Source organism: Salvelinus namaycush, chromosome 2 (assembly GCF_016432855.1).
Source record: "Salvelinus namaycush isolate Seneca chromosome 2, SaNama_1.0, whole genome shotgun sequence".
NCBI lineage: Eukaryota > Metazoa > Chordata > Actinopteri > Salmoniformes > Salmonidae > Salvelinus > Salvelinus namaycush.
The window spans coordinates 78,432,223-78,445,573 of NC_052308.1; the positions used below are offsets into that span (position 1 = coordinate 78,432,223).

The 13,351-nt window shown below is 42.7% G+C and overlaps 1 protein-coding gene across 1 annotated transcript in view; it reads left to right on the forward strand.

The window, feature by feature from the left end:
• The window catches only part of LOC120023697 (zinc finger protein 585B-like), a 58,252-nt gene extending 46,300 nt beyond the window's left edge, over positions 1-11,952 (forward strand). Inside the window, exons 4-5 of the mRNA XM_038967759.1 lie at positions 9,944-10,045; positions 10,868-11,952. Of these exons, the coding sequence (XP_038823687.1) occupies positions 9,944-10,045; positions 10,868-11,952 (1,187 nt within the window). The remainder of the gene's footprint in view (positions 1-9,943; positions 10,046-10,867) is intronic.
• The last annotated feature ends 1,399 nt before the right edge of the window (positions 11,953-13,351 follow it).

The window sequence follows — 13,351 nt, forward strand, 5'->3', positions numbered from 1 at the left end:
GCACACACAGCATGTGTAGTCCAAAAATAACCCCTAAGCCCCTGTTTTGATGTTGTTCAAGTAGATATGGAAGAAGAGGAGGACCAGGGAGAAAGAGGTGCGGCTAACCCAGGTAACACATTACAATAGAAAGAGAATAGAATAAAGCCTATTATTATTATTACTATTAATACTATTATTACTGTTATTATTATTATTACTATTATCATTATTACTACTATTATTATTCATATACTTATTATTTGTACTATTATTAGTACTGTTATTACTATTATTATTATTATTCATACTGTTATTAGTACTGTTATTATTATTACTATTACTACTACTATTACTATTATTATTATTCATACTATTATTAGTACTGTTATTACTGTTATTATTATTATTATTATTACTATTTTTATTGATAATACCATTACTGTTATTATTACTACTGCTATTATTCATATTATTAATACTACTATTATTATTATTATTATTAATACTATTATTACTATTATTATTATTACTATTATTACTGTTATTATTATTATTGATACTATTATTACTGTTATTAGTATTACTATTACTATTATTATTAATACTATTATTACTATTACTATTATTATTAATACTGTTATTACTATTACTATTACTATTATTACTGTTATTAGTATTACTATTACTATTATTATTATTACTGTTATTAGTATTACTATTACTATTATTATTATTACTGTTATTAGTATTACTATTACTATTATTATTAATACTGTTATTACTGTTATTAGTATTACTATTACTATTATTATTAATACTATTATTACTGTTAGTATTACTATTACTATTATTATCAATACTATTATTACTGTTATTAGTACTACTATTACTATTATTACTGTTATTAGTATTACTATTACTATTATTATTAATACTATTATTACTGGTATTACTATTACTATTATTACTATTATTATTGATACTATTACTGTTATTATTATTATTATTATTAATACTATTATTACTGTTATTATTATTACTATTGCTACTATTATTACTATTATTATTAATACTATTATTAGTACTGTTATTATTATTATTAATACTATTATTACTATTATTATTATTACTATTACTACTATTATTACTATTATTAATACTATTACTATTATTGTTACTATTATTAATACTATTATTACTGTTATTAGTATTACTATTACTATTATTACTATTATTATTGATACTATTATTACTGTTATTATTATTATTATTATTAATACGATTAGTACTGTTATTATTATTACTACTATTATTACTATTATTGTTATTATTATTATTATTTGTATTAATAATACGATTACTGTTATTATTACTACTGCTATTATTATTAGTATTACTACTGTTCTTATTATTATTACTACTGTTATTAATACTATCACTATTAGTACTATTTTACTAGTATTATTATTATTCATATTCATGTACTATTATTAATACTATTATTATTATTATTAATACTATAATTATTAATCAAATTATTCATATTATTGATGCTATTATTATTATTAATACTATAATTATTAATCATATTATTCATATTATTAATACTATTACTATTTTTATTATTAGTACTACTACTACTAATACTACTATTATTATGTTATTATTATTATGTGAAGATCTATTATAAAGTGTTTTAATGAACATTGTGTTCCAGTCTTATTGGTTTGATGTTTTACAGGGCTTGTTATTGTTAAAAGAGAGGAGGAGGAGGAGCGGGACAGAGAGAAGAAGCATGAAGAGGAGGAGGAAGGTGTGGATAGGACCAAGCCAGGTATTTATTTAAACACATTAAACTACCCACTCATATACACATTAATATACAATAAACACATTCAACTATCCATTCATATACACATTAATATACAATAAACACATTCAACTACACTTTCATATACACATTAATATACAATAAACACATTCAACTACCCATTCATATACACATTAATATACAATAAACACATTCAACTACACATTCATATACAATAAACACATTAATATACACATTAATATACAATAAACACATTAAACTACCCACTCATATACACATTAATATACAATAAACACATTCAACTACACATTCATATACACATTAATATACAATAAACACATTCAACTACACATTCAACTACACATTCATATACAATAAACACATTCATATACACATTAATATACAATAAACACATTCAACTACACATTCATATACACATTCATATGCAATGTGCTGTACCCACACATTTCATGATGGCCACCATTGTTCCTGTTCCCAAGAAAGCTAAGGTAACTGAACTAAATGACTCTCGCCCCGTAGCACTCACCTCTGTCATCATGAAGTGCTTTGAGAGACTAGCCAAGGATCATATCACCTCCACCCTACCTGATACCCTAGAACCACTCCAATTTGCTTACCGCCCCAATAGGTCCACAGACGATGCAATCGCCATCACACTGCACTATCCCATCTGGACAAGAGTAATACCTATGTAAGAATGCTGTTAATTGACTACAGCTCAGCATTCAACACCATAGTACCCTCCAAACTCATCATTAAGCTTGAGACCCTGGGTCTCGACCCCGCCCTGTGCAACTGGGTCCTAGACTTTCTGACGGGCCGCCCCCAGGTGGTAAAGGTAGGAAACAACATCTCCACCCCGCTGATCCTCAACACTGGGGCCCCACAAGGGTGCGTTCTCAGCCCTCTCCTGTACTCCCTGTTCACCCATGACTGCGTGGCCATGCACGCCTCCAACTCAATCATCAAGTTTGCAGACGACACTATAGTGGTAGGCTTGATTACCAACAATGACGAGACAGCCTACAGGGAGGAGGTGAGGGCCCTCGGAGTGTGATGTCAGGAAAATAACCTCCCACTCAATGTCAACAAAACAAAGGAGATGATCGTGTACTTCAGGAAACAGCAGAGGGAGCACCCCCCTTTCCATATTGACGGGACTGCAGTGGAGAAGGTGGAAAGTTAAGTTCCACTGCGTACACATCACGGACAATCTGAAATGGTCCACCCACACAGACAGCATGGTGAAGAAGGCACAACAGCGCCTCTTCAACCTCAGGAGGCTGAAGAAATTTGGCTTGTCACCTAAAACCCCCACAAACTTTTACAGATGCACAATCGAGAGCATCCTGTCGGGCTGTATCACCACCTGGTACGGCTACTACACCACCCTCAACCGCAAGGCTCTCCAGAGGGTAGTGCGGTCTGCACAACGCATCACCGGGGGCAAACTACCTGCCCTCCAGGACACCTACAGCACCCGATGTCACAGGAAGGCCAAAAAGATCATCAAGGACAACAACCACCTGAGCCACTGCCTGTTCACCCCGCTATCATCCAGAAGGCGAGGTCAGTACAGGTACATCAAAGCTGGGACTGAGAGACTGAAAAACAGCTTCTATCTCAAGGCCATCAGACTGTTAAACAGTAATCACTAACAGAGAGAGGCTGCTGCCAACATACAGACTCAAATCACTGACCACTTTAATAAATGGATTTAATAATGTTATCACTAGTCACTTTAAATAATGCCACTTTAATCATGTTTACATATCCTACATACTCATCTCATATGTATATACTGTATTTTATACCATCTATTGCATCTTGCCTATGTCGCACGGCCATCACGCATCCATATATTTATATGCACATATTCTTATTCCATCCCCTTACATTGTGTGTGTATAAGGTAGTCGTTGTGAATTTGTTAGATTACTTGTTAGATGTTTCTGCACTGCCGTAACTAAAAGCACAAGCATTTCGCTACACTCGCATTGACATCTGCTAACCATGTGTATGTGACAAATAAAATGTGATTTTATTTCAACACATTAAACTACCCATTCATATACACAACAATACACGAAAAGCAAAACAAAATTATAAATAACAGACACATTCAGTAAAACGGTCCCCTAACAACCGTCTGAAAGGCCCTAGAGGGTCCCCCTAACAACCGTCTGAAAGGCCCTAGAGGGTCCCCCTAACAACCGTCTGAAAGGCCCTAGAGGGTCCCCCTAACAACCGTCTGAAAGGCCCTAGAGGGTCCCCCTAACAACCGTCTGAAAGGCCCTAGAGGGTCCCCCTAACAACCGTCTGAAAGGCCCTAGAGGGTCCCCCTAACAACCGTCTGAAAGGCCCTAGAGGGTCCCCCCTAACAACCGTCTGAAAGGCCCTAGAGGGTCCCCCTATCAACCGTCTGAAAGGCCCTAGAGGGTCCCCCTAACAACCGTCTGAAAGGCCCTAGAGGGTCCCCCTAACAACCGTCTGAAAGGCCCTAGAGGGTCCCCCTAACAACCGTCTGAAAGGCCCTAGAGGGTCCCCCTAACAACCGTCTGAAAGGCCCTAGAGGGTCCCCCTAACAACCGTCTGAAAGGCCCTAGAGGGTCCCCCTAACAACCGTCTGAAAGGCCCTAGAGGGTCCCCCTAACAACCGTCTGAAAGGCCCTAGAGGGTCCCCCTAACAACCGTCTGAAAGGCCCTAGAGGGTCCCCCTAACAACCGTCTGAAAGGCCCTAGAGGGTCCCCCTAACAACCGTCTGAAAGGCCCTAGAGGGTCCCCCTAACAACCGTCTGAAAGGCCCTAGAGGGTCCCCCTAACAACCGTCTGAAAGGCCCTAGAGGGTCCCCCTAACAACCGTCTGAAAGGCCCTAGAGGGTCCCCCTATCAACCGTCTGAAAGGCCCTAGAGGGTCCCCCTAACAACCGTCTGAAAGGCCCTAGAGGGTCCCCCTAACAACCGTCTGAAAGGCCCTAGAGGGTCCCCCTAACAACCGTCTGAAAGGCCCTAGAGGGTCCCCCTAACAACCGTCTGAAAGGCCCTAGAGGGTCCCCCTATCAACCGTCTGAAAGGCCCTAGAGGGTCCCCCTATCAACCGTCTGAAAGGCCCTAGAGGGTCCCCCTAACAACCGTCTGAAAGGCCCTAGAGGGTCCCCCTAACAACCGTCTGAAAGGCCCTAGAGGGTCCCCCTAACAACCGTCTGAAAGGCCCTAGAGGGTCCCCCTAACAACCGTCTGAAAGGCCCTAGAGGGTCCCCCTAACAACCGTCTGAAAGGCCCTAGAGGGTCCCCCTAACAACCGTCTGAAAGGCCCTAGAGGGTCCCCCCTATCAACCGTCTGAAAGGCCCTAGAGGCACCAATTCCTACAATTTTAAAGTGCATTGTAGATCATTCCACACTGAAGTGCAAAAAAACTAAAAGCAGATCTACCCAACTCAGGGGAGATCGAAGGCATCTCCAGAGAGTAGCCATCTCTGAGCCCGGGTCCGGTAGCCCGTACATCTATAGGTTAACAATGAGGTAAGGTATGGTGGAAATGTATGCAATAGGCCTTTTTTATAGACAAAAAGAGCACAATGCATCGATCTACGAGACTTCAAGGTGGGCCAGCCTGCATTCTGATACAAAATGCAATGTGTGCTGAACCTATCGGCCGTAATAAATCGCAACGCATCATGATAAACCACATCCAATGACTTCTATATAGTGGCAGCTGCATTCAGATAGACGATATCCGCCATAGTCAATATACCTGGAATGAATGTTGACTAAATGATTTGTTTTCTGCTATTTAATGAAAGACAGGACCAGTTCCTATAGAAGAAGCCGATTTAAAATATATATATATATATATATATTTTTTTAATATTCTTAATTTCTTCACTAATTCATAAACATACTTTTTGAAAAGATCGCTTTTCATCCATCCAGATGGACAGACATGTATAGGCGGCGACACGATCAGTGAGTGCACCATCCAAAGTACGTATGCATAAATCATCAGATATCATTTTTTTGTGATTTGGAAAATGTACATATACTTGGTTTTACCTGCATTAAGTTTCAGTTCAACAAAGGCTTTCTGCAGAGCAATGAAGACAGATTGAAGCTCTGACAGAGCCTGGTCAGCTGCGGAGGCAACAGCATACACCACAGTGTCATCTGCATACAGGTGAAAGATACCATTTTAAGATAGTGAGAGAAAAAAAAAACGGACCAAGAATGGATCCCTCCGGGAAACCCTTTGTTATGTCCAGAACCTGATTTAACACCATCAGTAAATACACACTGTGTTCTGAGGGGTATCCTACGAGGCAAGCTACTCTGGGTTTTCTAAAGCTAGCCGGGCTTCAGTTAGCTTCACATCCCAGCTCAGGCTTCACATACCAGCTCAGGCTTCATTCGTACTACGACGGCGGATATTTCTTACGTGCCTGACGCTAACTCCAGCAGGCGTAGATGGCTTGTCGAATTCTTCATTGAGACAATGCTGAAACGTCAATCCGTGGGCAAATCAGTGCCATGTTAAAATTTGAGACGAAAATCATAATGAAGGAAAAGTTATTTTACAGATTCAGCAGGCTGAGGTGTGAAATAAGCTTTTAGAAGTATCTTCTTCATTGTTTTACTTTGCTGTGTTTATTCTTATTGTTAAAATAACTATCATAATAATAAATGTTTATTTTAGTTTCTAAATGCATTCTGTCATTAATAAATAATGCGATAGGTATTTTTAAATTGTAAAAATACCTATCACACAAACATGTAATTAATAACATATTCAATCAGTCTTCTTCCTCAAATGAAGGTGATGATGATGCACTCTCTGCAAGAGGGAGGGATTCTGATTTCATTGGTGCTCAACTCGCGGTTCAGACTATTCATTCAGGATAGAGTTGGCCTGCCCGGGAGCAGGTTAGTTCTGAAGGATTCACTCAGGATAGAGTTGGCCTGTCCAGGAGCAGGTTAGTTCTGAAGGATTCATTCAGGATAGAGTTGGCCTGTCCAGGAGCAGGTTAGTTCTGAAGGATTCATTCAGGATAGAGTTGGCCTGCCCAGGAGCAGGTTAGTTCTGAAGGATTCATTCAGGATAGTTGGCCTGTCCAGGAGCAGGTTAGTTCTGAAGGATTCATTCAGGATAGAGTTGGCCTGTCCAGGAGCAGGTTGGTTCTGAAGGATTCATTCAGGAGCAGGTTAGTTCTGAAGGATTCATTCAGGATAGAGTTGGTTCTGAGGGATTCATTCAGGATAGAGTTGGCCTGCCCGGGAACAGGTTAGTTCTGAAGGATTCATTCAGGATAGAGTTGGCCTGCCCGGGAGCAGGTTAGTTCTGAAGGATTCACTCAGGATAGAGTTGGCCTGCCCAGGAGCAGGTTAGTTCTGAAGGATTCATTCAGGATAGAGTTGGCCTGTCCAGGAGCAGGTTAGTTCTGAAGGATTCACTCAGGATAGAGTTGGCCTGCCCAGGAGCAGGTTAGTTCTGAAGGATTCATTCAGGATAGAGTTGGCCTGCCCAGGAGCAGGTTAGTTCTGAAGGATTCATTCAGGATAGAGTTGGCCTGCCCGGGAACAGGTTAGTTCTGAAGGATTCATTCAGGATAGAGTTGGCCTGTCCAGGAGCAGGTTAGTTCTGAAGGATTCATTCAGGATAGAGTTGGCCTGCCCAGGAGCAGGTTAGTTCTGAAGGATTCATTCAGGATAGAGTTGGCCTGCCCGGGAGCAGGTTAGTTCTGAAGGATTCATTCAGGATAGAGTTGGCCTGCCCAGGAGCAGGTTAGTTCTGAAGGATTCATTCAGGATAGAGTTGGCCTGTCCAGGAGCAGGTTAGTTCTGAAGGATTCATTCAGGATAGAGTTGGCCTGTCCAGGAGCAGGTTAGTTCTGAAGGATTCATTCAGGATAGAGTTGGCCTGTCCAGGAGCAGGTTAGTTCTGAAGGATTCATTCAGGATAGAGTTGGCCTGTCCAGGAGCAGGTTAGTTCTGAAGGATTCATTCAGGATAGAGTTGGCCTGCCCAGGAGCAGGTTAGTTCTGAATGATTCATTCAGGATAGAGTTGGCCTGTCCGGGAGCAGGTTGGTTCTGAAGGATTCATTCAGGATAGAGTTGGCCTGCCCGGGAGCAGGTTAGTTCTGAAGGATTCATTCAGGATAGAGTTGGCCTGCCCAGGAGCAGGTTAGTTCTGAAGGATTCATTCAGGAGAGAGTTGGCCTGTCCAGGAGCAGGTTAGTTCTGAAGGATTCATTCAGGATAGAGTTGGCCTGCCCAGGAGCAGGTTAGTTCTGAAGGATTCATTCAGGATAGAGTTGGCCTGCCCGGGAGCAGGTTAGTTCTGAAGGATTCATTCAGGAGAGAGTTGGCCTGTCCGGGAGCAGGTTAGTTCTGAAGGATTCACTGCCATAGAAATGTAACTGACTAAAAGGTGTGCCAAATTCATATGACTGGTTGTCCTTTTAAATAATTTTCAAACCAGCTACATGCAGCCTGGTCCAGGCCTCAGAATAAGTCATGTAGTATTTAGTAGCATTTATTGGGATCCCCAATAGCCCGTCTTCCTGGGCTCCAAACAGGAAATAAAACGCAACAAATAAAATACATGATATACATAAAATATACATAAAACGACATAATCTCCTGCCTCTGCCTCACGCTTCAGAAACAGGAGATCCCTCCTGTCCTATGAGCCGTTCTGGCTTGTACAAGCCAAGGCTTGTGGAAGGCTACTTACCTACATACAGTGCATACGCAAAGTATTCAGACCCCTTGACTTTTCCCACATTTTGTTACGCTACAGCTTTATTCTAAAATAGATTAAACAAATAAAAAATCCTCATCAATCTACACACAACACCCCATAATGACGAAGAGAAAACAGGTTTTCAGAAATGTTTGCAAATGTATTAAAAATTAAAACACAGAGACCCTTTGCTAGGAGACTCGAAATTGAGCTCAGGTGCATCCTGTATCCATTGATCATCCTTGATGTTTCTACAACTTGATTGGAGTCCACCTGTGGTAAATTAAATTGATTGGACATGATTTGGAAAGGCACACAACTGTCTATATAAGATCCCCCAGTTGATAGTGCATGTCAGAGCAAAAACCAAGTCATGAGGTCAAAGGAATGGTCCTTAGAGCTCCGAGACAGGACTGTGTCACGACACAGATATAGGGAAGGGTTTCCTAGAGCTGGCCGCCCGGCCAAACTGAGCAATCGGGGGACAAGGGCCTTGGTCAGGGAGGTGACCAAAAACCCGATGGTCACTCTGACAGAGCTCCAGAGTTCCTCTGTGGAGATGGGAGAACCTTCCACAAGGACAACCATCTCTGCAGCACTCCACCAATCAGGCCTTTATGATAGAGTGGCCAGACAGAAGCCACTTCTCAGTAAAAGGCACATGACAGCCAAAAGGCACCTAAAGGACTCAGACCATAAGAAACAAGATTATCTGGTCTGATGAAACTAAGATTGAACTCTTTGGCATGAATGCCAAGCGTCACGTCTGGAGGAAACCTGGCACCATCCCTATGGTGAAGCATGGTGGTGGCAGCATCATGCTGTGGGGATGTTTTTCAGCGGCCGGGACTGGAAGACTAGTCAGGATCGAGGAAAAGATGAATGGAGCAAAGTACAGAGAGATCCTTGATGAAAACCTGCTCCAGAGCGGTCAGGACCTCAGACTGAGGCGAAGGATCGCCTTCCAACAGGACAACGACCTTAAGCACAGAGCCAAGACAACATAGGAGTGGCTTCAAGACAAGTCTCTGAATGTCCTTGAGTGGTCCAGCCAGAGCCCAGACTTGAATATCCCAGTAATCGCTGATCAGAAGGTACATCTAAGAGGAGGAGGAAGGTGTGGGTAGGACCAACTCAGATCAGAATATACATTTAGGAGAAGTCAACTTCCCTTTCTACCTTTTTAGATACCGATGCATAGTATAGCATATAAAATAGAAAACAAGTGTTTAACCCCTGTAATGTTGCCATTGAAACAGGAGAGGTTGCCAGCTCTGACCCAGACAGCCTAGAGGACCCTGACCCGGAGAGACCGTACCTCTGCTCCCAGTGCGGCAAGAGGTTCACTGCAGCCAGCAGCTTGAAGATACACATGATGACCCACAGCGGAGAGAAACCCCACCAGTGTTCCGTTTGCGGGAAGGCCTTCCTGCGATCCTATGACCTGAGACGACACCAGGTGGTTCACAAAGGTGAGAGAAACACCCCATACCCTGATGTTAAACTATTTTATTGACTGTGGCACAGGTACACTATTGTGTAAAACAATGAATTTGAAGATGATCTCCACTGTTTGTTTGTTAGCTAGCTATCCAGACAGTTTAAAAAAAAATAACTGCCAACATTCCATTAAAACAATGCAGTCAATCCACAGCCATACACTGGCTGAAATCAGTTGTTGACAGGACTTAGACACGTTGTAAATGCAACAAGTACTGATATTGTATCGTATAGTAACACTCACTGCTTTTCCAAGAGAACACACATTGAGACATTATGGTTTGTTTACATATATTTTAGAGGCTAATTATATCGGAAAATGTGTATAAAACCTGTATAAACTGTATTTATAATTAAATGACCAATATTTTTAGGTAGACTATTTCTATTACCCAATTTCTGATACATCGCATGCCTTTTATTTTCCTGCGTCAGTTAAAGCAGGAAATGCATCACCTACTGCCATTCATTCCAATTAGACAGGGTTGGATTTCTCTCTGACCAAGATGGCTGCCATTTTCAGACCATTATGGAACTTTGAGGGTTTACAACACAGCCCCTCTAGTAAATGAGTAGGATCTCTATGGGTACAGGTACATGGTATTGTAGCAAATTTGGGGTGTATCTCCGACCAGGATGCAAACTGGGTCCAGGAGACTGTCAACCCAACAGTGATCTGAACCTCTTGACGAGGTTGCTAGGTGTTGAGTTAAGGTCGCTATAGTATTTTACTGATGCTGTTCTCTCCTCTCCTAGCAGCATCTCTAACCCCTATAATGTTGTCATTGAAACAGGAGAGGGTGCCAGATCTGACACGGACAGCTCTGAGAAGCTGCACCACTGCTCCGAGTGCGGAAAGAGGTTCCTCACAAAGACGCGGCTGAACAGACATGCGCTGATTCACAGCGGAGAGAAACCACATCAGTGCTCTGTTTGCGGGAAGTGTTTCTTACGACCCGACGACCTGAGGAGACACATGACCATCCACACCGGAGAGAAAACCAAGCACGTCTGCCATCCGTGTGGGAAGACCTTCACCTTGCTACGGCACCTCAAGATCCACCAGCGAGTACATACAGGAGAGAAACCATACCACTGCTCCATGTGCCCGGAGAGTTTCGCCCACCTGTTGGAGTATAGGAAGCACAGACAGACCCACCGTAAGGAGAAACCATACCACTGTGATGAGTGTGGCAAGATGTTCTCCCACTTCAGAACCCTCAAGGTTCATCGTCTGATCCACACAGGAGAGAACCTCCACCACTGCTCCTACTGCGGGAAGGGCTTCACGATCAGAGGGAACCTCAACACCCACCTACTGACCCACACCAAGGAGAAACCGCATCAGTGCTCCATCTGCGGACAACGCTTCGCAAGATCCCAGTGCCTGAAAAAACACAAGCTCAAGAAGTTACACATGGAAGAGGTCCTCTACCACATCTGCGACTGTGGTAAGAGCTTCACAGATGTAGAGAAGCTGCAGACGCATGCAAGGACGCACTTGAAGAACCTTGAGAAGAGGTTCTGCTGCTCGTACTGCGGCCGGACGTTCGTACGGGCTGGTGACCTTCAAAGCCACCAGAGAACACACACTGGAGAGAAACCGTACGTCTGCACTACATGCGGGACCCGTTTCGCCCAGTCTGGGAACCTGAGAGTGCACCAGATCACGCACACTAAAGAGAGGCCGTACCCTTGTACTGTCTGTGATAAGGGGTTCACCACACCGGGGAGTCTGAAGGTGCACATGAGGCTCCATACAGGGGAGAAGCCGTATGTCTGTAGCCTGTGTGGGAAAGGGTTCCATGTACCCAAATTGCTGAAGAAACACCAGGAGCATCACACAAGCGAGATGACAGCCTCCTTGGACATGACATAGGGAAAGCCTACAATTTGTCTGGAGGACTTTTATTTTGGAAAACACATGTCCTCAATGAGACCAGTGGCCAGTACTTTAGTCACTGAGGCCTATCCTTTCTCAATTCATCTTCCCTCGATTATCTCGCATCCTCTCTCCTCACCTCCTCAACTGTATTGGAGGAGAATATCTAAAGTCCCTCCCCTCAGACCTTCTCCTCCAATGAGTTTTGAGAAGAAGCTGAGGAGAGAGAATGCAAGGACTTCGAGGACTGATGAATTGAGAAAAAAATCCAGGTTTCAATGGCCAAAGGATTGCTGTTGGTTTCTCTGCTGCTCTCATTAACACTAACATCGCTGGGCCTCGGGCACGTACCAGTGGAACGTCTACATTTGAAACAGTCTATAAATCCATTTAAGGACATGGGTTTTCAAAATAAAAGTCATCGGAAATTGTGCTCCAAATGTGCTTTTCAACATCTCACTAATCATGACTGAATTTGTAGTGCTTCATTTAGTGATACAGCCTTCATAAAGCTTCTCTAGGTTAACGCCATATATGAAGACAGTAATGATATATAATGTGTTACATCATGTGTTGCCCTCTTTAGGTAGCCTAGTGGTTAGAGCATTGGGCCAGTAACTGAAAGGTTGCCAGATCGAATCCCTGAGCTGATAAGGTAAAAATCTGTCATTCTGCCCCTGAGCAAGGCAGTTAACCCACTGTTCCCCTGAGCAAGGCAGTTAACCCACTGTGCCCCTGAGCAAGGCAGTTAAGCCACTGTTCCCTGGGCGCCGTGGATGTCAATTAAGGCAGCCCCCCCCTGCACCTCTCTGATTCAGAGGGGTTGGGTTAAATACAGAAGACACATTTCAGTGGAAGGCATTCAGTTGTACAACTGACTAGGCCTTTCCATTATAGCCATCGTGGTTATTATTTGACCCTGCTGGTCATCTATGAACGTTTGAACGATCTGGCCTTAATGGTCACATGGACTCTTAAATCTCTACCCGACACAGCCAGAAGAGGTCTGGTCACGCCTCGGCGCCTGGTTCCTCTCTACCCGACACAGCCAGAAGAGGTCTGGTCACGCCTCGGCACCTGGTTCCTCTCTACCCGACACAGCCAGGAGAGGTCTGGTCACGCCTCGGCACCTGGTTCCTCTCTACCCGACACAGCCAGGAGAGGACTGGCCACCCATCAGAGCCTACTTCCTCTCTAGGTTTCTTCCTAGATTTCTGCCTTTCTAGGGAGCTTTTCCTAGTCCCTTTGCTTCTGCCTCTGCATTGCTTGCTCTTTGGGGTTTTAGGCAGGGTATCTGCAGAGCACTTTGTGACACCTGCTGATGTAAAAAGGGCTTTATAACATTTGATTTGACACGATGTGAACACGTCAGTATATGTTATGACAATAAATGCTA